Source organism: Patagioenas fasciata, chromosome 15, assembly GCF_037038585.1.
Source record: "Patagioenas fasciata isolate bPatFas1 chromosome 15, bPatFas1.hap1, whole genome shotgun sequence".
NCBI classification, from domain to species: domain Eukaryota; kingdom Metazoa; phylum Chordata; class Aves; order Columbiformes; family Columbidae; genus Patagioenas; species Patagioenas fasciata.
The window spans coordinates 8,551,188-8,574,504 of record NC_092534.1 but is presented as its reverse complement, the minus strand read 5'-3'; the positions used below and the strand labels follow the sequence as shown (position 1 = coordinate 8,574,504).

At 52.7% G+C, this 23,317-nt stretch overlaps 2 protein-coding genes across 8 annotated transcripts in view; both read right to left on the bottom strand.

Moving 5' to 3' along the window:
* Nucleotides 1-15,599, bottom strand: part of CAPN15 (calpain 15) — a 59,252-nt gene extending 43,653 nt beyond the window's left edge. For 3 of the 7 annotated variants that reach the window (XM_065850810.2, XM_065850813.2, XM_071815048.1), the window contains exons 1-3: nt 14,360-14,455; nt 8,561-8,960; nt 8,283-8,469 (exon numbers count right to left, since the gene is read on the bottom strand). The gene's annotated coding sequence lies outside the window, so the exon portion shown is untranslated. Of the gene's footprint in view, nt 1-3,898; nt 4,045-8,282; nt 8,470-8,560; nt 8,961-14,359; nt 14,456-14,559; nt 14,646-15,486 lie in introns of those variants that run through there. The other 4 variants (XM_071815046.1, XM_065850811.2, XM_071815045.1 and 1 more) reach the window with 4 other exon arrangements.
* Nucleotides 15,600-20,474: 4,875 nt separating this feature from the next.
* NDUFB6 (NADH:ubiquinone oxidoreductase subunit B6) lies at nt 20,475-23,249 on the bottom strand. Its single transcript, XM_065851074.2, has 4 exons — nt 22,971-23,249; nt 22,798-22,890; nt 21,789-21,833; nt 20,475-20,628 (listed from the first exon to the last, which is right to left on the bottom strand). Exons 1-4 carry the CDS (start codon nt 23,148-23,150, stop codon nt 20,560-20,562), a joined length of 387 nt encoding a protein of 128 aa, XP_065707146.1. The 5' UTR covers nt 23,151-23,249; the 3' UTR covers nt 20,475-20,559.
* Between the last annotated feature and the right edge of the window lie 68 nt (nt 23,250-23,317).

Sequence of the window (23,317 nt, the reverse complement as noted above, 5' to 3'; positions counted from 1 at the left end):
GAAACAGAAGGCAGGATGCTCAGTCAATTAATAACCCTTTTCACCTCCTCAAGCAGAGCTACTGCTAAATAAAGCAATTCCACAGGCTGGTTCGCGAGCACTTCCTCAAGCTGGAAAAGCAGAACCTTTTGCTTCCTCCTCCTACACACGGAAACGCCAGTTTTAGCTCACCACAACAGGCGAGAGACATGCCTGCTGCCCGCACTACTGCTGGTTCCCAACGTGTTGGTCGTGTCTTGGCCCATCCTCCTCTGCCAGGTCTGCACCAGGGGGTCTGAGCCCACAGCTCAACGCAAACGCTCTGCAGGGAGAGGAGAGGCTGGTAGCGCTGCTTTAAAGTGGTGCGGTAAAATCCCATGGTGGGTGAAGCTGGGGAGAGGAAAGGATCTATAAATAGGTGGAGGATAACCCAGCTAATTCATAGTGATCTCCAGGACTGTCTGGTCTAAGTGGGCTGCTTGGCTGTGAGCGCTGCGTGAAATCGGATTTCTTCAGGCAGAGCAGTAAATCCTTTTCTTCAGGGTCACCCCTCACACCAGGTGAGAGCAGCCAATGAATGGTATTTAGGTGGAATGTTGGCCCAAGGAGGGGAGAGGACGAACCTGTTTGAAAACAGAAGGAGCAGCAGAATCATAGCTCAATGCAAAGCACGTGCGTGCTCGTTACGCTGAGCCAGAAAACGCCTTGGGGCAACACTAAGTAAATGAAGAGCCTGCAAGAAGTACAGGTGAGAACGAAAACTACACTCTAGCAAGAGAAGGGGTCATTTAAAGAAGGCTACAAAGAAGAAAGCCTCTTTGGAAGCACTCAGCCTTATTTTTGAGGAACTTCTCCCAGCGGGCAGGGAGATGCCCCAGGAGATGCCCTGCAGACACATCGTCTGTGCTGATGAGGGGAGGCTTCAGTCGTGGAAGGGGAGCAAACTGCCAAAGGCTTCTCTGCCTTGGTATGAAGGAGCAGGATTTTCCTCCTAATTAATAAAGCACTGCTTCCACCTATCTAATCAGGAGAGGAAGCAACAATGTGAACAGTTTGAAGTGTCTTGAGAAGGGTGGATCTCACTCATGGAAATTAACAGTTAAGTATCTTAGCAAGATGCTGAGTTTGGATTTTTTTTGCCCCTTGCAGCTGCAATAATCACCGGGCTTCAACTGACACTGCGTAACTGTTCCCAAAATACTGCTTTCAAAATAAAACCAGATTTGATCTTTCCACCTCCAAACCACTCATACCCACCTACCCTGATCTACGGTACATGAGGCAGACCCTTCCACAAACGGCCCCAACAGCACCCTGAGCAGGCAGCACTTACAGCAAGCTCAGCATGGCAAAGCTTTCCCATGGAGGTTCCTCCTGCTGTCAGGACAGCAGAGCAGTCACCTGGATGCTTCCAGACAAACCCTGTTCCTCACCACAGCCAGCACTGCTGACCCCTTAGTCCCAGCTCTTCTGTCACACCATTCCAAGCCAAACGGGCAGGAAGGGTGGGGATCAGGGTCTGTCCAACCCCCTTTCCTTCCCTCTGGCTCCAAAGTAGGTTTTGGCTCAGAAGACAGTAACGAAAAAAATGAAAACAAAAAAAAAAAGGAACTAGCCCACATGTTTCAACATATCTAGGAAGTGGCAGGACCAACTTTTCCCAGGATCCTCCTAGGACCAGCCCCAAGCTCTTCCCTTCAGCACACAGCAGAAAGAAGAGACCGATGTCCCTGGAGCTGCTCCAGCCCGCTGAGTATCCATCAAGGCAAACTGACCCCAGGTTGTCCCATGTCCCTTGTGATGGGACATCCCACACACTCCTTTTCTTATTAATTTATTATTAATTTTCTTATTAATTTATTCATCCATGCAGCACAAGCCAGCTCAGCTCCTGCTTGAGTTTTCCAACCTGCTTCTCAGCCTTGAGACTCAAGGATCAGACTTGGTCACTTCAACAGTTCCTCCATCCCCCCAACCAATAAGTCAGCTCCGAGCTACTCTCTTACTTCAGGGAAGATCCAGGAAGGAAAACACAACCACCATATGCACCAGAGAGCTCTTGATTAAGGTGCTGGGCCAGCAGCTGGTCCAGGAGAAGGCACACCATGTATCAGAGGGAAAAACATCCCTCAAAGCTGTGCCCAGAGGAAGCCACACAGCAGGAGGCTTTCTTCTAGGATTGAAGCCGAACTTCAAGTACCAGTCCTTCTCTTCCCTCTGGTGTGTGAACTGCCCTGCCTGGGGGCTAAGACAGGCTGGGACCTGGTACCATCCTCAACAGCAAAGAAGGAGCTCTCTGCTCTCACTCCCATGCAACCCGCTGCTTGCACAGAGAAACACGGGTTCCTGAAGAGCTTTGAATGTGCAGCCCTGGCAGGAGCAGCCTCCCCTCTGGAGACTGCAGGACATAACTCACACATCCTAAACACAAAGTAGTTCAGGGGCATAGAGGTGCAGCTGGAGGAACTGAGCTGGCTTGGGGCACCACGCTGGAGGAGATCACTTCATACGTCATGAAGACATGGTCCCCTAATGATCTCCCCACCATATATAGATCTCCCCACCTACCATCAAAGTAGGAACATGCTCACAGGATAAGCAGGGCACTGTGTGCAGGGACAGGTGAGGCACACAGCACGAGATGTGACTGCGTAAGGAGGTTCTAAAGTCACAGAGGAGGTCAGGCACAGGACAGCTAACAAAGGATGCAGGGTGGAGGCCTAATGGTATGCCATGCCAGCCAAGCAAGGAAAAGAAGCTCAAGCATTTGTGTGCACAGCAAGTGATACACAGTTGGGCTCCCAGCTCCACCAGGCAGGGTGACAGAACCTGTGGATGTGCAAAGCCAGGTACCGGCACCAAGCAGAGCACGACTTGTAGTCACCAGGCTGAGACAATCCTGATAAAAGAAGTAACCCCAGGGAAAAAAGCATGCAAAATCTCTCTTTTTCAACAAGGCAGGGAGGAAAGAGCAGACGAACAACAAGAGATCCACCTCAGACAGATGCAGGACAGATTGAAAGCCAAGAAGCTAAACAACAACTCAGTAAGAGCTCTATGGCTCAAGTGCAGCAAGAACTCCAGTGATCACCCACAAGACCCACCACGCAAAGCAGCCAAGCAGGTGTCTTGCACAAACCTGGTGTCTTGGTGACCAGAAACAAAGTTTTGCTACTCTTTTGTCCTGTCCTCACCTGCCAAGCCAGCACGACAAGTGCCGCAGTCTTGGCAGGAAATAAAAGTGTCAGCAAGTTCCAGTTCCTTGCAAAGCTTCTGGCAGGGAGGGTGGGAAGGTACCACCAAGGACAGACTGAGGCAGAGGTGTAACAGGAAGGATGGGCCAGCAGCTGGCACCCTCAGCTGGGACGTGGGAGGCTTTTCCAGCCCTCGTGCTCCACCACAGAGCTTCCCGTGTGACTTGGGGAATCGTCCCGTGACTCGCAAAGCACTGCCTTGCCTCCCAGGGTCACAGTGTTCACAATCACAAGGCACTAGGATAACAGGCAGTGTGCAAGCACTGTAAATGGGAGGACAGGGTAATGGAGGAAAGAGCAAAACTTACCCACCCAAATGTTTGATATGGGGCAGCAGGGCTGAGAGAAGAAAGGCGAGTCAGATATTCTGGCCCTAGAGGAAATCTAGGGGACTGGAAGCTGCAAATGAGTTATTTTCCAAATCATGGTGAGAAACAAGATTGGTCTGCTACTTGCACAGAGATATCATCGGATGAAATTAGCTGCCTGGAAACAGTTTTCCAGATGGGCTCTTAATGAGGTAACAAGATAATTTAACCTGGAGCCCTAGGCCATCACAGGACAGGACCTCACACTTCATGCTACGCTTTAGCAAAGTCCGGAACAGCAGCACATCCTTTTGGTCACGGACATTAACATGCAAAGGCAACCCTGAGAATCTTTACCTTCTTCCAGCTGCCTTGAAACTGGTTCTGGCCCAACTTTAACACAGAAGAAACTCATATACAGCAGCTGAGTTGGGCTGAGCTGCACTTAATGCCCAGCACTGACTCTTCGTAAGTGTGCAGGCAGAGGAAGAGGTGTCCAAAGCCTGAAGCGAAAGATTGATAGGAAAAGTAGATTTATTGTAGAGCCAACTTAGCCACAAAGCAACTACCATCAAAGTCTGAAAAAAGTTTCCTCTTCTCCTTTGCACAGGACACTGTAAACCAGTGACAGATTATCCAGTGAGCTACTGGAAATCTATCACAGTCACTTTGAGAGAGTGATTTGAAAGGGCAATCAGCATCTTAATTACAAGCTACAGTGAGAAAAAGAGGGAGAAGTAGTGGACAGGAAGTTTTCTTCAAAATAAGGGTTAACTTCAAAACCTGTCTCCATTGACAACTGAAGAGCAGGAAGGTCCTTTTCTGAACAAGCATGAAAATGGCAACAAAGGCATTGCGTACACACTTAAACAAAAAACAAAAACAACACAACCAAATCTCCAAAACCCTAGTGCTCTATTAAGTCAATTAACATCGCTTCAATAAAGTGTAATGAGCCACTTGCATCCTCCAGTTTACTAGCCAGTTGGGGCTGACTTTTGAGTGCAGTGTTAACAAAAGCCTGTGTGGGCTGGCAGGGTTCCTCTCATTAGCAACATCTCGGTAATGCCACAGAAACACAGACAAGGGGAAGAAACAAAACAAGACAAGCCACAGCATCCCATCCTGGGAAGCTTTACCAGCAGATCTCATTTCCAGATCTTTCCCTTCCTGTATTTATAATCCTCGTAGCAGAGTTCTGTCATCCTACTCAGCCCGCAGACTGCCCCAGCTACAAAACACACCAGGCTGAAAAATCACCTCAACAGACTGCCTGCTGAGACCGGCTGCATTATAAAACCAGGAAGCTGTTACTTGCCTGCCACCAATATGCTATAGATTTAATGGGAAGTAGCATAAGCAGGGAGGCTTTGCAGGAAGAACAGACACACAGGACTCTTGCCAGGAAAAAATGCATCGAGTAACACATGTGCTCTTAGTTTCCTCTTTTTTTCGGAAAGGTTTAACTACACTCTGGGTAACCCAGTAGCAATGAAACGTTTCTTTCCCCTTTCTCACTTGCAGCAGAGTGTTGATTGGTAAACAGCAGATCTTCCTGTCTGAGGCTGTGCCAGCCTGTGCAGAACAGAACTGTTGTTATTGCACATTCACAGCTAGAGATAAACATGAATAAGAGCCACGAGTAAGAGCCAGGCACTGGTTCTTCAGTACATTGCTTTATCAGGTTCACCTTGATTCGACTGTTTCTGACAAGATCTCTCCCTCCTGAAGGGGCAAGATGGCACAAGTAGCAAGGACAAGCATTAAAAGAGAAGACAAAAGCGACAGTAGTGCAAAAAGTGCTCTTCTGCACTCGCTAACATTCCCAGACTGTCCAGCTCAGAACCCCATCTGCATTTAAAACACTCAAAAGCACAACACAGAAATAAACGGGCCCAGCAAAACCAACCTCCCAAAAAGAAGCAAAGGAAAAACAAAGTAGTTTCCAAAATATTTCCAGGACAAATCTGCATTGAGAGCCATGACTGGTGCAGGACATAAAGGTTACAGCAAACCAGAGAAAGAAAAAAATTTGCAAGTCATCTCTCATCTGCAAGATGACACTCTGCAATGGCACAAGTGCAATAAACGAGCCCAGGAAAGCTGGAGGCTGGAAGTCAGAGGAGGGTTTCTAACCTTTCAAAGAGCAGATCTCTGGACTGGCTGCTCCAGGAGCACTGGGGGAAAAGCACAGAGTTAGTTCCAACAATGAGCTCCTGGACAAGTTCACGACCTGCACGAGATGACTGTCTTCAGCAGCAGGGAACTGGACCTGACGACCCACCAAGCTCCTCCCCATCACTCAGCAAGCTGAATTCACAGAGAGCCACAGGTGTCCCGGCACAGCACAAACACAAGGTCATACCCAAAAGGACGCCAGGGATATCTTCCGATCATGCTAAGCTGAAAGATAAGCAGCCAAAGAGCTGGTCACTGCAGAAGGGAGGGGAAAGGAGTTGCAGCAAGAAGCGGAGTCTCTCAGCCAGCAAAAGCCCAGGACACAGACTTTGAAAGCAAAGTCCCAGAGGAGATGTCCCCTGAGCACACTGTTCCCAGACACTCCAGCCACAGCTTTAATTCTAACACAGATTAGACAGACCATAAATATAAAATTTGTCCAAGCCACGTCCAGCTGCATCCCTCACAAGACACAGCTCCCAGACTTCACCGCACCACCCTGTCCAAAGCCGCAAGGGCAGTGGTACCTGAGTGCCTCCTTCTGCCATTTGTATGCAGTTTGAACTTTCCCGGCTTCAGTTGGACACCATGCCCCAATTTCCAATCAAATGCCCTAGATTTAAACCACCACGTATCTGGCTGTGCCTCAGGCAAGCGCAGAGGTAGGACACACCTGACAGACAACAGTGGCATTTGGCATTTCCATCAGAAATAACTGAGAGACAAAAGCATAAGAATCACTGAGAACTGCACAAGAGGCTGCTGCCAACTCTGCAAGGACAAGGGACGTAGGACAGAGACAGTGAAACCCAGAGGGGGCAAGAAGACAGTTCCTCTTGCAGCACAGCTCGGTGTGATAACCTAATGGAGAACATCACATCACTGCTCAGCCCTCTCCACCTCCAGATTACACCCATGCTCTGTCGGGCCATCCTGAAAAACACATGAATCCTTCTGCACACTGATGTTGTAGCCATGCCATTATTGCTCTTAGGAGATCATATCATAACTGAAATTATATGAGTAGAATCACACCTGGTACAACTGAAGTGACAGAGATATAACAGTGCCCCACACCACAATACTCCCCTTTTCTCATCGCAGTAGCTACACTGGCTTACTGTCTGTCACAAGCGGCTCCTCTTCAGCTACACCAATGCAGCTGAAACTGTGGGATGTGTTCAATTACACGACGCCTTAAGCAATATTTGCCCATGAGAGCAGTTATTTGAACAAATATAATGATCACATGAGGAAACTGCTGTACTCTAAGATGAAAGAGCTGAAACATAACGCAGATGCTTTGAGTAAAAAGCTGCTTTTGCTACAGTAAACCCAGCCCTAACGAGCCATCCAGCACGCCTCCCCACACAGCGATGGAGCTGGCCGCTTAACCAAGACCAGTTGTCTGCGTGCTGAACTCCCATTAACCCAACCAGGCAGATGCAGAGGAGATCATATTACAGGAGTCACTCTCAAGTGCCTTCCAAGACATACCCAGTTGCCTCAGCCTCGTGTGGGGCTGCAGACCCCAACCTTCCCTCCACCAGGCTCTGCTTGCTGAAGCACCCAGCATGGCAAGGTCAGGCAACAGGAACAAGGGCTTTGCACAACTGCAGTAGCATTCACAACACACCCCAAGGCTGCATCAAAAGTAATCCAAGAGCAGGAATGTTACTTCATCCCTCCCACAGTTGACGACTAGCCAGGGCACAGATCTCAACCAACACCTGCCTGGTGACAGTCACCACCCAAAGGCCAAAGTGCTCATCGTCTGGCTTCACAGACCGCAAACTGCAAGAGATTCCTGCAGACTTTCTGCTGAAGCTGGACACCAAACTCACATGCAGACTCCAGCTTGCTCATAAACATCCAGGCAGACCAGATCGGCCAACACGCAGCACACTAGTGTGCATTCAATTGATCCAAAGACCTGGCTGGGATAAGACCACATCAGCCTGGCTCATTTGAGCGCAAGGACACCACCATCAGATACTCTCCTGCAGTGGAAATCACAGGCGTATCATGAAGGTACAGGCTCAGACCAGCTTCCCACCACCTCATCCTGTCCCTGCAGAGCAAGTTCTGAATCACCAGGCTGAGAGCAGCCCAGCCACAGCAGGTACACCACACTCACCTCTCTGCCCCAGTCCTGGGCTGACAACTGCTGTGGCATTGTGATTATTGCAAGCAAAGCAACGCAGAGTTTCACAGATTCATGTATTTCCTTGCCCTTGCACTGCCTCAAACACACCCTGGGACGGTCACGCAGTTTCCACGGTTATAGACTGCGAAGTCCTGGAAGACTCCACATTTTCTGTTCCACTCTTACAGTTTCTTCTTTGCCATGAGAAAACCAAGGGACACCAGTGTCCCCACCCATAAGAGCACATGGCCTTCACACAGACAGCGAGGGACACACTCAAAGAAGAAATCAAAACAAGACAAGAACGAGAGGCATGGAAGACAAGAAGCAGAGTAACCGTGCCTAAAAAACAGAAAAGGTCTTTTCCTTTCAGGCACTCCCAGCCCAGAGCCAACCGCAGTCAGAAAAGCCTCTCACCCAGCACAGTTTCTGCTCTGCAGGTCCGATGCCTGGTTGGTGTGAAGTCAGCCTGGTGTCCCTGGAACCAAACGGCTGCTGTTGGCACCCGCTGAGCGGCCCGGCTGGAGGAGCATGCTAGATGGTCTCTGCGCAGAGCCGCTGGCCGCACACCAAGCCTGCTAGAAGGAGCGGGGGCTGCACCAGGCTGGTGAACAGAGAGGACAGAAATGCACATAAGAATCAACAGCTGCTGAGATTCCAGGCCGATCAGCATCGCACTAGCAGACAGAACCAACCTCACATTTTAGGCCACTCAATCAGCATCCACTTGAACTACAGCTCTCAGAAGGCTCTGTGCTTCCCGTGGCATCCGGCTGGTGACAGGCTGGAGCTCAGTCCCACCTGGAGACAGGAACTGATCTGCTTTTAGGTCCACTCGGATTCTTCACTCGTGGTTTCAGGACCTTTGGCGGTGACTTCACAGTTCTATTCCCACCACTGGCCTTACTCTCTCTGACGGCGGCTGCTGCTTAGCATTCTGGTGAGAGCTGTTGTCGTACCAGGTAACGCAACACCTCAGGAGCACAGCGGGATCTTAACGAGAAGGATTCTGGACAGCTCTCAACAATTAGCAACAGGGCAGGATCTCCCAACGGGTCTGTTATGAACGCAGAGATGTCTGGAGGGGCACACTGCCTGAATGTTCAAACACAGAAACAGATGTTAATTACTCTGCATGGCCAGGACATCGTTAGTGGTTACATCTACTGGAAATTCAAAAGTAAAAATTCCTCTGATTATGTCAAACGTGCCCATCCCACCCCCAGAAGACACAACGTTTGAATGCCTGCCTCGGTAAACCTCCCTCCCCCAAGACATTCCCCCTTCCCAATTCATATTCTCTGTTCTCAAAACAACCTGTTTTAATGAAATTCACACATTGTGAAACTGCTGTCTCCTTTGGGATGGGCTTTTATCAGATGGAGGCAACAAGAACTCTTGCCCATAGCTGTTTGGTTCACCAGCTACTCTCACTTTCTCTATTTTAAATTGAGGATGGAGCAAAAAAGCAAATAAGGATTGAGCCAGAACACGATCACCAACCCTCTTTGGGAGCCTGGCAGAAGCATGCAAGAGCAACAGACCCAGTTCTGCCCCCACCACCTTGCCCGCCCTCCCCACAGCCACACCATGAGGTGCAGCGTGCTGCCCCTGGAGTAAGTTACAGTGAATTCACAAAAAGCTTTTCTCTTCCAGTGCTCTACACCACTGAGATTTCCAGGCAGCGAGGAAACGACGAGCTATGATGAACGCTTGGACTTGTGCTGCTAATGGAATCAAACTGGCAAATGGAGAATGTTTTGGAGAGGGCAAGAGACATCACTCGGGGACCGGTAAAAAGTAAATAAGGGACTGATGAAGGTTTAAAAGGACAACCCTGATCCTCTTAGCCCAAGGTTCTGTACAGCACTAGTTACACAGGGAGCTCCAGGCCCACAGCACCTCCACGGCACTCAGTCGAGTTGCTCCTGCTCCCTGCAAAGGCTTAAGGCTCACGAGGAGAGCTAGTGAGAGCGAGACAAACACGAGAGGACGGAGCACCCCACAACGCCTACATCAGCCTACATAACACCACGTCATTTTTCTTGCAGGAGACACGCTCACATACACGTGAGCCAGGAAGAGAAACCGCTTAACACCCAGCAGCTTAAAATAAAGCCTTTTGGCTCTGCTGAAATTCCAATGATTGCCCAAGCTCTGCCCGCTGGTCAGAATCTAACAGGCAGGTGACTGATACAGACAAGTTGGAGAGCAAGACCTTGAGCACATCAGTGCTGCAGCCCCTCCAGAGGGCAGGGCTGCCAGGGTGGGGAGGACACAGCCCAGCACACAGAGGCCCTCGTGCCGTGTTCCCACTTCCACGGACCGGCACAAACAAGGGGGAGTTAACTGGTTGCTCAGCAAAGCTGCCTGCAAGTCAGCTTCTCTGCAAACCTTTTTGTTACAGGAGCAGAAGGGCCTTCTGCTGTCAGAAGAACACAACTCAAGCTGGGAAGCTGCCTGTGATATCTACAGTAAAGCAAAATCATCTGGGCTGGCACTGGGAACAAGACGCAAAAGGGGAAACTTCAGTGCTGCAGGAAGAGCCACGTTAGCAATGCAGCTGGGTGATATCACTGGAGCGGGGGGTGTGACAGCTTTCTGTAAGGTCTTGGTCTCATGTTACCAAAGCCAATGTGTATTGATAACCCTGCAGCTCTGGAAGGGGCTGTGAATCCCAGGAGTGAGGTGAGATGCCAGCTTGGCCTCCCTGACACAGAGCAATTGTCACCCTCCGGGAATGCTGACACTGTGCAGGCCCACAGCATTTAGTGAGCGTCCTGGCTTGTTACAAAAGGGGCTGCATTGCAGGAACAGAAAAGCTATTTCCTTTTTTTCCCTTTTTTTCTTTTTTTATGAAAACACATTAGTGTTTACACTATTGGCAAAGTACACAGGCATGCATTTGTAGAGGAACAGAGATATGGTTCCAATACTGGTTTTAGTGTGCAAGCCTAAAGACTCAGCTTCAGTTTTTAGAAATCAAACTTGATCATCTCAAGCTGGCAAAAATAGCCTCACGTTCCCTCAAGTTATTTTCTTTTCAAATAGGCAGGGTACAGCACAATAGGAAATATCAGCAGTTATGTACTCAACCTCCAGAAACCCAAAGGGCCAATTCTAGCAACCCACGGCAGCTTTCCAGTCCTCACTGCTCTATTTGCTGGAGTTAGACTGAAAAGCATGCTGCCCCCAAGCCATTCAGCAAACTCCACGTCCGGCTAATTACATCAATATAAATGTATTATCTTGGCTGTCAAACATCAGCTGCCTGAACAGGACAATGCTCTGCAATATAAATGCAGGAAAACAATTGCTCTTTCTGCTGGTGACACATTTCTTTGGATCTTATTTCCTTTCCATGGCTCTCCCTTCTGCCCAGGCACCAGGGCAGCAGCATTTTTTCCAGAGCAAGAGGAAACGCCACACAAAAACCCGCCACATCCTTTAAGTGACTGAACATGAGAAATTTTGGGAACACCACTGGCATTTCCTATCAGCCAACCCAAGAGCCACCAACATGGGGGGAAGGGAGCTGTGAAGGCAAGAGTTAAATGTTTCTCGTGTGCAGGCAAGAGCCCTTCTGCCTCCCTTGCCTTCCTCAGCTGCCTTTGCTAAATACAAGGCAGACGACAACACTCCAAATAGCAACGGGAGCAGAGCAGACATTCAGTAGTAGCCTGTTCCTCCCTGCCCGCTTGGTGACAGTGGCCTGGAGGGGGCTGTGTGCCAGGCAGGGCCCAACAGCCACCAGCACAGCTGAGGCAAATGCAGACAGATCCCGGAGGCTTGTGGGGAGCAGGCACACAGCGCATCTCGCTCTCAAGAGCGGGATTATGATGGAAAATGAGGAGGAAGCCACTGACTCACCTGTCCCACCCGCATAAGCAGCTTTCCCAAGGCTGCACTGCGTATGACATTTCTCAGAGGCCCAGGTCCCAGCAAATCGGCTGTTCACTGCGCACTAGAACAGAGCCGTCTCGGCAGGACACGGGCTCACACACACACTTTCCACATCAGCCTCCTCTCTCCCAGCCCCTGGGTCTGACCGCAGGCAGCCACAGCCCATCGTTCCAGCCTTGACCTGCTTCAAAAAGACCCTCACTCAGAAATCCATGGGATCTGTTCCTTCCCGGGGCACTCTGCTCGCAAAAGGGTCAGTAGGAACCCAGCAACAAACAAAAGCCTGGCTTCAGATGGAGCCAGAAGATGAGAGGAAAAAAGCTTTTCTGCCACTTGCATCTCAGCCTGGAGCAGGTGACGTCCCCATCAGTGGAGATCGGCACAGCCGTGTCCACGGGCCCAGAAACAGGCCGGGTCTCTCTCTAGGTCTCATGTGCAACCACTACAAACCTGACAAACTCCCGCTAAACCTCCGGGATGGATGGAAGCGTATTTTCCACATGATAAAGCCAATTGCTCTCAGCTGCAAAACAGTGGTATCCAGAGCAAAGACACAGGGTGCCCCATGGACAGCCTGGGAGAGCAGCAGGGTAACCTGGGTACCCCACAAGGGGATCCAGCCCCTACACAGGGTTACCAGCCCTTCCGCTACCGTGAGACAGCTTCAAGTCTGGGCAGGACACCCAGTCTTTTTTATGCGCAACTTTAGCAGTTTTGGTTTGTTTTTCAATATTTGCTCCGATTCAAAAGACACCGTGCCTGGCCCATGCCTGGGGTTCCCTTATGCACTAAGTCATCGGGCTGCAGGAGGCTGTCTTCTTTCCTGCCAAAGCAACACGGCTCAGCAAACACAGCAAGTCACTTCAAACCTTCAAAGGCCTCTCCAGCCCTCCAACTCCACCCGGGGAGGGGAGCAATGTTGGGTCTTGCCTTCTGCATTCAACTGGTAAAGCTTTGGACACAAACAGAAGCTGATGCAACTTTAAGCTAGTTAATAATATCCCCGTGTACATAAAATCATGTTAATTTGAATCATGCCTCTCTGGCACATGTTATGCTACTGCAACTCATTCCTTGGGCAGAGCTCAGTCCTGGTTCACTCCTGGGCACAAACCAGTCTGTTTGGCAGCAGTTGTTGAGAAAGGGCCATGCAAAAGCCACCAGCAGACTCGCAGCATCCCAGGAGGCTGGGTCTGCCGTTTGGCCATCCTCCCACCACAGGCCTGCTCCAGTTTAGGAAAGGTGGCAGCTCACACAGAGTACAGCCCTGAGGCACAAGTCTCTACAAGTCCCAGGTGACAGTGTGCAAAGAATGGGAAGATCCTGGTGTTCAGATCAACAAGAGCTATAGTTGGGGATCCACAGCCTTTCTCCACCAGCCCGCAGTTGTGATCCACTGATCTCCACCTCGGTTCCCTCTAAACAAATCTCCTGGTCTCCAGTACCTCCTGACCGACCCACAGCAGCACACCATCATCAGTGCACGAATGCCCCAGGCCACGTACAGCAAGAGCTTCCCAGATAACCTTCTGTCCGATCATGAAAAACCACCCATCCGCATCCTGGGCCCGAAGGCCTGCGGAGCGCTGAGCACCAGCTGAGATTTCAATCTGAAAAAACGCTTGGAGGAAATAATATGACATTTCAAACACAACGTGCACATTATTTAATCTCCCCCAGATTTCCTGATGCTTGAGGGGTCAGGGATGTACCCCAGAAGCAGGCGCAGGGAGAGGGGAGCTGCTCAGTGTACAAAGCCTTTTCCACCCACTGTAACAGATTTCTGCATACAGGATCTGGAGGCTAACATGCCTACAGTTGCAGGTGAGCTGACATGCAGTAAAATCTGGGGGTCTTGATGGGGCATCGAGGCCTGAGGAGCTTTAGGATGCTTTAAAGACCCAAGCGTAATAGCCAGCCAATCGATTCCAAAGGGCAAACTCGCAAATGTTTTAACATCTCTGCACAAAACCCTGCTCACCCCCCAGCAGACGGGTTTCTAACCTGGAAGGTTAGGGTGCAGACCTGAAGAACAGGCATCCCTGGTTCTCTCGGGGGCTCTGCCGTGCTCCAGCCCCCAAGCCGGCGCTCAGCAGCACCCAGCCCGTTACCCACCATCAGCAAGGCGAGGAGAACCAGGGGGTTTGCTCTCCCCGGGCTGAGATCAGAGCCGTCTCCCCACGGCTGCTGCACGACACCCGAGTCCATTGAAGCCCCGTCGGGGCGTGTGGCCGGGCTGAGGTCTGAGCAGGGCGGCTGCAGCCCCCGGGTCACTCACAACCTGGGAGGGCACCCCAACAGCCGCAGAGCCCCGAGGTGGGATTCCCGGCTCCCCCCAGCAGCAGGACCCCGACACCGGGTCCCCCCGCGGGCCTCCAGGCCCGGCTCCCACCGCCCCCCCGGCCCAGCCGGCTCGGGCCCACCGGCAACAGGTGGTGCGGGGCGGCCCGGGATGGCCAGGGCCCAGCCGAAAGCTCCGTCCGGGAGAGCTCCCGCTGCCGGGAGCCGCGGCCCGCGAGGCTGCAGCGGGAGGCCCGTCTCCGCCTCCCCCGCGCCCCCGGAGGCCCCCACCGCCCTCCGCTGCCGCTTACCTGGGGATGGAGGCGGCCGCGCTGCTGCTCGCGTCCCCCCCCGGCCCCGCACTTTCCCCCGGGCAGAGCAACTTCCACCCCCTCCCTCCCGCCCGCCCTCCCGCCTGCCCGCCGCCGCGGCTCCCGGCCGCTCTGCCGGCGTCTTCCTCCCGCTCCGCCGCCGGCCCGGCCTGCCCCGGAGTCCCTGAGCCCGCCCTTACGCCGCCGCCGTGGCGTAGCGCCCCATCCCGGCCTTCGGACGCTACGGCGCGGAAACAGCGCAGAGGTCGTTGTGAATAGCGCGGGGGGACTACAAGCCCCGAGGGGCGCCGCGCGGAGGAAGCGGAAGGCGGTGGCGGAGCGGGGCGCGCCGGGAGCGGTGATTCGGAGCCGGGGGGGCGGCCGCGGGTCCCCCCTCGGCGGGCGAGGGGCCGGCGGGAGCGGGGGAGGGCGGCGGCGCGGCGGGCCGGTAGCGGGGGCCCTGCGCTGAGAGTGAGGACTACAATTCCCAGGGTGCTTTGCGGGCTGCTGGGGGGAGAGCGCCCCCTCTGTCCGGGGGTCCGCACCGAAGGCGGTGCTTCCCCCCGAGGCTCCGGCGGGAGCGGCGGGCGCGGAGGCTCTGTCCCAGGGCCGCGGGTCTCCGGTCGCTCGGAGCTTCGGGTGCGAACGGTGGGGGTCACGGTCCTGAGTTCCCGGACCGAGAACACCTCTTCTTCTGAGGCTACGTGAGCCGCTGAGCGTGTCCCGGCGCCGCGGGGCGAGCGGTTCCCATCCGCTCCCCGGGGCAGGCGCAGGATCAGAGCCCGGGCGCGCCCGGCGCAGGGATGGGAGCCCGGGGCTGAGCGGATCCGGGCTGCCCGGCCTGCCCTGCCGCCTTGGAAGGAGCCGCCGAACCCTGGCTAATTACAGCTCTTAATGACCTGGCAGCACATGAGGCTGGCAGGGAGCCGGCCCGGCGCTCCCGGCGATGCGCAGCCATCCTGCAGCCCGCGGTGGCGGGGAGCCAGGCGGGAGCGGAGCGTGGGTGTTCGGCGGCGGGAGCCTCGATGGCCCCTCAAAAGCTCTGCCCAAAAACCACAGCCCTCAGGTGGAACATGTTCCCCCTGCCAGCTTCAGTTCTACCCGCCCCAGCTTCAGTTCAGACTCACCTGTTTAAGAAGCAACTTCAAACCCTCCTGCACCACTGAGATGTGGAGCAGGGGCAGCTCCTGCTGAGCTCGGGGTGCAGGGGTGCTCCCCTCCCGCAGTCAATAAGGGAAAATGGCCAAGCCGATCTGGCACACGCAGATGTGAAATAAATGGTCATTGTTTCAGCAAAAGCAGCATCGTTCATGCCACTGCACTTGGAGGGGGGATTAATGATTGCTGAATGAAAAAGGACAGCTGCTTAATGGGGGAAATGTTATCTTTAGGCTGTTGGACCCAGCCCAAGGGGACCTGAGCCTTTCTGTGTGGGCAGCTGAGGGGAGTTGTGATAGCAACACGTTTGGCAAACCCGTCAGTCTTCTGTGAAGACGATGCAGGAACCAAAAGCCAAGTGAATAGCTTTTGCTTCTGTCCATCTCCCTGTGAGATGTAACTGCTGGTCATACTGATGCACTTATTCGTAGACGGATCTTTTCCAGAGGCTGCAGAAGCAGCTCTCCCTTTGCTCTCCAAGAGTGGACCAGGGGAAGAGCTGTTCCCTGCTGCCCTCACCCACAGGCAGGTTTCCTGGGCTGGGGAAATCACAGGGTGCTCCCTCAGCACCCGAGAAAAGCACAGGGCAGGTGTCCCGGCACATGGCCCTGCACCCTGAAATGGACAGCGAGGCTCCCCTGCCCAGTGTAAGACAAAATGTGTTGGGAACCACTGCGGAAAAGGTGAAGTTGGGCTGAGTAAGAAACCACCGGCTACACCATGGTGGGTATTGCAAGTGAGACCCATCACCATCTAAACAACAGCATCAGCTGTAACGGGACAGGGTGTCCGAGATGTCCACACATCACACAAGACATATGGGATGTTTTCATCCTTGCTATATTCAACCTTACTAAGGAGCAGTTGGAGACAAGTGAAGATCTCCAAAGCACCTAAAATGTCTCTGCACGCTTATGTGTGGGCAGCTGAGTTAAGCTGCTTTTGTTATGCACATGGTTATTAATTGAGACACGAGAAGTATGACTGCACAGCACTGAGTGAAGAGAGGAGCAGTGGAGTCACTGCACACTCAGTGTGGGTTTCAACATCGTATCTACACAGCACAAAAAAAGCAGCTGCTTGACGTCCAGCTCTTCTGATGTGACAAGGGAGTTCCTGGCTGGAATTACATTATCAGCTTGGCCCCCTATACTTGGAGAATAAACGTATAAAACTAAATTTGCCCAGCTACAAAGTGATTTCAAACAGTGGATGAATGCCAGCATGTTCTGTTAGGAAGTCACATGAACTGGGATTTACATAACTTAATTTTAGATGTATAAACTGAGGCATGTAAATTGTACCAGCCATCACATCTTCACCCGGGAGCAATGGAGAAAGACTGAAGGTTCCAGTTATTCCAGCTAAGTTCCTATTTCTATCATTGATAGAGAATCAAACTTTCAGCCGATGCAGCAGTGGCATCAATATTTCAGTGAACTGCATTACCGGAAATGAATGCTTTAGTAGCACTGAAAGCCTTGCTGAAGGCAAGTTAAATGTCATCCCCTGCTCTGCCCTGATCAAACCTTGTCATCGTATCGCAGAAAGCGATCACGTTTCAGACACTGTAACTACGATGAGTGTTCCCCATCTCTTCCACCTGCCATACCTTCTAAAGGGCCTCATTCTGTTTTTTCCTGGGGACTGCAGCAACACTGGCTGGCCTGTAGCTGCCTGGGTCATCCTCAGCCTTTTCTGACGATGCTGCTGAACTTGCACTCCGCCAGTTGCGAAGGCTCTCTCCTGGTCCCCACAACTTCTCGAAGCTGATGGAGAGCAGTTCTGCAGGAGCATCAGCCGGTTCTCACAGTGCCGCAGGCTGCAGCCTGCCCGGCCCCACGGACCTGCACAGTCGAGATCAGCCGATATTCAAGAAGCAAGTATCATATCAATCCTCATGGGTTCCACCGTGCATCAGCACAGACACAGGTGCTGAGATAGCTCTGTATCCTCAGCGTCTCCTCCTCTGGAAAACAAGTTTGCCTGGGACTGACTGGGAGCTGGTACACAATGGGACAGCCTGGGGGGTGGGAGGGATTGCGAGGTGACATGGAGCAGGCCCAACAAGCCAGCCATGAAGGATGGCACAGACTGAGCTGACAAGGACCAGGGGATGCCCAGGGTGGCTTCTTGGCCAAGTTCTCACAAACAGTGCTGAACCAGCAACTCCCACTTGAGGCACAGCAGGTGAGAGGAAGAGCTGGTGTGTTCAAGCACCCAAGGATCTTCCAGTCCTTGTTTCCAAAGACATCAAGCTTTTAATGAGCACCTCCCTCCATCCTCACCTCCTGCTCTGCCTCCAGTTTGCCCCAGTTTGGGACTGGCAAGTGGCTCTTTCCTGGTATCTGCCCTCAACCCTCTCCTTTGCAGCCTGAGAACGACAAGGTCCTGATGGTTCCCCCAAGGGCTGAACAGAAAGTCACAGCTCAGAGCATACGGTCCATCACCCATTTGGGAGGAGGTCTTCCTCCATGCAGCCTTGAGCTGTTGGGAGGCTTTTTGCAACAACAGAGGTGCAAAGAAACGTTAACTCTTCACTAAATATATATTATATATGTGTATCTATCACTGATCAGAGTGGTTCTAATATTTTTTAGCTAGCAAGGATCTCAAAAGGAAGTTATGTAGAAGATGTACCTGTGTGTACCCCCTTTACTCCTGTGTGTACATATGTGTAAGGGGTGTGTGTAAAATAAGACATTTGAGGGAACAATATCATACAAACCCAGAAGAATTTTGATTTGTCGAGATAACACATTGCCCACATTTAGCACAAGAGGGAAATAAGACCCAAAGATTTTGAGAGGTCTGAGGCCCAAAGCCCCCAGGGGGAAAGCCACACTGTATTTGCGGAGGGACACTTGCCACGCAGGTCCAGCACGCGTCAGCAGTGTGGTGTCTCACAATGGGTGGGTGCTCCTCCTGCTCGACAGGTGCCACGAGCTCCTTCATGCTGACAGGGCAGGTGGCGGTGATGAATGCTGTGGCTGTAACTGTGCCGGGTCAAGTTCCGTGTCCTGTATTGTCTTTTTTGGTAGGGTGGTTACAGTCAAACCCCTCCCTGTTTAAGGAGAGGTATCCATTCCCTCTACTCAGGGGGGGTTATCTGTTCCAAAATGCCCAGGAGATCCCAGGGCCCCATGCACAGGCTCCACAACCTGACCCACACCAGTGCTTGAGACCTGGGACTGAGTCTGTGGCACAGAACAGCCACCTGGGCCCCACATCATAGAGACAGGGGGGATCAGGGCAGCTCTAGGGGATGTCCACAGAACTCTGGGGGTACTGCAAATTCCCTGTAGTGCTGTGGGGGCTCTCACTAGAGGAAAAGAGGTGTTAGGGCTTCCTTGGGGGAATTTTGGAGCCCTGGGGGTATCAGGTACCCCCCTGGGTGTGGGGTGTCCTCAGGAGATGTCACAGTCCCCAGCTCCTCATGAGAATTGCAGAAGTGTGCAGGAGATCCTTGGAGATGTAGGGCACCCCAACCAGCCTCTCATTAGTGGAGTGGGGGTGCCAGGGGACCCCAGCAGTCACTCACCGGTGGGGCAGTGGGCTCAGTGTTAGCCTTGGGGCATGGCGAGTGCAGGCAGGGGCCCGGGGAGGACTCATCCTCTTCCTCCTCCTCCTCTGCGGTGTCATCGGCGTCATCCAGGCTGAGCAGCAGCAAGTTGGTGGAGCCAAAGGTTCGCTTCAGGCTGCAGCAGCTTGGGGAAGGAGCGCTCCTCGGGAACTCCACGCTGGGGACACTGACACACCGTGAGGCAGAGCCGGTGACAGGGACCCCCAAAGCCATGGAAAGCACACACAGGTCTTGGTCCCCCTGTGGCCCCCACGACCCCTCCATTAACCCCATTGCCCCCTTGTTGCCACTGATAACCCTCAATAGCCCCATCAACTTCCCAGTCTCCCCCTTGACTCTCTGCCTTTCCCAGTGCCCCCCAACAACCCCTGCTGTCTTTGCAGCCCTTCCAGGGACCCTGGAGCTTCCCCAGTGCCCCCAGCCAGAACCTTCCAGTAGTGACCAGCAGGATCTTGCTGCCTCCTCTCAGCCCATACTTGCTCCTCCACTTTGTTCCCAGTTGCCAGCCCACCCTGAGCTGCCCTTTACCCGAGGAAAGAGGCGTCTGAGGGCTTGGCAAGGGCCTGAGGGCTCAGCAGGCACCTGGAGGCTGCAGGCTGAGCATGGGTGCCTGATATGGGGTCCACGGCCTCCCTGATCTCCTTCGACGGCACCAGAGTTTTCAGCCCCGCGTTGGCCATGGCCTGTTGGTGCGAGTTCCTACCAGAGGTGTTGTGAGAGGTCTGGCTGCCCCCAGGAACAGCAGCGGGGCTCCTGCCTGCAACCTTGACCTCACAAACACTGGCTATACTGGTCACACATGGTTCCATGAGGGTTCCATGAGGGGCTTCTGTCCCAGCCCCTCCCCTTGCATTCCTCAGGTTACCCTTTGGATTGCTGGTTAAACCATTTCTATCCCCAAAGGAGCCACCAAAATATTTAGAATCATAAAGTACCTCAAGATGGCAGGGATCCATATGGATCATCAACTCCAATTCCCTGCTCATCAAGAGCGTGGTCTCCCCCAGTACACAGTGGCCCGGGTATGTAGGGCCAGTGAGGGTAGGAAGACTCCAGCTCAGAAAGGGCTGAGGATAGAGAAGAAGTGCTAAAGGGTAAAGAACAAATTATTTGGGGCAGCAGTGCCATTTCTGCTAGCTCTGTGTGTGTGTGTGTGTAGCCACAATCCCCTGCGATCTACAGCCGCTCTCCTGTGACTGTCAGGCTGTCAGACTGTCCTGCTGCCAGGTCTTGTCAGGTCAGATAAAAAGCTGAGGAAGGGGCATCGGAGGTCACCAGGACTTAGCAATAATGCTCAATGAAGGCAAAAGAAACTCCCATTCGAGTAGCAACTGGAACGAATTGGACTAAGGAGAAAGTAAATGACAGAAAGGCTGAGGCGAAGCACGATAAACTTTTTTATAGACGAGATAAAGCAGCTGCAGCTCTCGCTTCGTTTGGTGCAGGAGGAAATCAGCTTTCAGTGGTGCTCATCATGTTCTTCTGGCAAGGGTGGCATAATTTCTCCAGTCTCTAAAATCCTGTCCCCCTGAAGGAACAAGAGAGCATGGTGAGCATCTCCTCCTGCACCCAGTCCCTCTCTTCAACTTTCAATTCTGCTCTAACCATCCCCACTTCCAGACAAAAAATAATATCTTACTACAACTCACTCAGAACACTCTCATTCACTCAACATTTCCCAGGCTGCTGAAGTTACATCACAGCCAAATTATCCGAAATCTAGACTTGCTTTACCCCTTCTTTTCAGCTACAGAACAGCAGCCAAACATTTTGAGACTATCTGGTTTTAAAAAAATGTCTATTGGACTTACAGCATTGCACAACCACCTTCAACACAGCACAGCTGTGAGTCTCCAAACCCATGGTGGGTAATTAGGCTGAAGTCAGAGTCCCACAGCTTGGCCTCCAGTATGTTGCTATATGGTTGTTAGCAATAGAACTTTTCATTATTTCAGATAAAGCACAATTAGGCAGATATTATGCAAAAAAAAAAAAGTGCAACTGGCAGAAATAGCAAAGATAAACTTATATGAGAATATCTGCCCACTGACTCACTACACCAAATAATAAGTAACAGCTCAGAGCAGTTTGAAAACTGGTAAAAAACAAACACTCTGACACTCTCTGCTTTGCAAACCTGAGCCCAAGTGGAGGGTGGCACAGCTCCATCTCTCTGGGGATGCCTGAGTGTGGGGGACCTTTAGGGACGCCTGGGACCAAACTTGTGTGGCCAGAACCAACACATGGTTAGCACTGAACTCTCAACTCCTGACAACAGCCACCCCTGGCAGTGAGGAGAAGGAGAACCACTCCTCTCTGTCATTCCATGCATTAATACCTGGGCTTTCACAGAGGCTTTAAACATAAAGATGCTGTTACTGTGCCATAACTAAGGCTTGTGTTGCCAGAAGGGAACGCTTGTATTTTCTGCCCAGGATGGGCAGTGCTGTCAGCCAGGTACTTGAAAGTCTGCTGCTACAGAGGGAAGTACCACTGAAACAAGGACAAGATGAAAACTGCTCAAAAATACTGTAACTGTGCTGCTCCAGGGCAGCCCACAGGATCAAGCTCATCCTTCTAGAAATTCTCCCTGCACAGCTACTGCACAAACCTGCACTCCTCCCCAGGTCATCCCTTTTCTGCCTATTTTACCAAGCTGGAAGATAAAACAAGTATTAATAGACTTACTGGGAATATCCGTGGATTTGACATAACAACACCGTGCGGCGTTTTCTGAAAGAGGAAGGGGGGAGAAGAGAGAGAGGAGGTGAGGAAAAAGAAGTGTTACCCAGATGAAGTTTAAAGGATTTCCAAAAGAGGGATGTCAACCCTTCTAGAACATGAGCTCTGCTGAGTACAAGACTCATTAGGCTGGGTACTTTCCATTACTTAAAGACCCAAGGCTAAAACAATTACCCCTCCCAAGCAGGATAACACTAGAAGTGGAAGGTTCGTCCCATCATTGGTGCGTTTGCCACAGCCCTTCCCCACACCAGCAGTTGCAGTCTGGTCATCCCCAGGGACACAGAATCACAGAACGACTGGGGTTGGAAGGGACCTCTGCAGATCATCCAGTCCAGGTTCATCTCAAGCACTTGCACGGGATAGGTCCAGGCAGGTTCTGAATGTCTCCAGAGAAGGAGACTCCACAACCTCTCTGGGCAGCCTGTTCCAGTGCTCCCTTACCCTCAAAGTAACAAAGTTTCTTCTCATATTCAGACAGAACCTTCTGTTTTTCAGTCTGTGCCCACTGCCTCTCATCCTATTGTTGGGCACCACTGAAAGGAGTCTGATCCCATTCTCTTGACACCCATCCTTGGGATATTTATAAGCATCGATAAGATCCCCTCTCAGCTTCTCCTCCAGGCTGAACAGACACAGCTCTCTCAGTCTTTCCTCTGGGAAAGCAACAATTAAGACGCGGCTTTCCAGCTCACAGGAGGCAGCACAGTCAAAATTGGCCACTGCCATAAAACATCACCAAAAATATATTTGTGTCACTCAAGCAAGGAAAAACAAATGCTGACCACACCATGGGACGCCACCTGAACCTGCAGCAGACACTTAACCAGCACGTTCACACTGAAGTGGCCGCTGGTTCCACCACCCCCTGCAGGACAAAGCTTCTTCTCGGGTTCAGCCCAGACCGCCCTCGCTCTCCCCGACTCCCCTCCCGTGTCCCCGGGGCCGCACGCACCATGACGTGGTACTTCAGGTAGTAGCAGATGACCCAGGCGGGGACCAGGACCCGCACCAGGACGAACCCGGCGGTCTGGTAGGCCTTGAACACCTGTGGGACACAGGGACACGCGTCAGGCCCGGGACTGCTCGGGGCGGCGGGTCCAGGCCCGTGTCCCGTCCCCCGGTCACCTGTTGCCGCCAGAGCCCCCCGGGCTGCAGGAACCGCTCCCAGAACGCGGCCACCGGCCCTAGCTGCCGCCGCGGCAGGACGGGCTCCCGCTCGCTCAGCTCCTGGTCCCGCAGCCAGCGGCGCCGCAGGACGCGGAGCTGCTGCAGCCGCAGCTTCTCGTCCTCGCTGTAGCCGCTCATGACGGCGCCGGTCCCGGTGCGGCCTGGCCCGGCTCGGTGCGGCGGGCGGGCGCTGTGTCCTTCGCCACGGCGCACAGCAGTGACGTCCTCAGGGCGCACAATGATGCGTCATCAGGGGGCGAGGTGGTCCCACGTGCAGGCCGAGCCCGGGGCAACGTGAGGGGTCC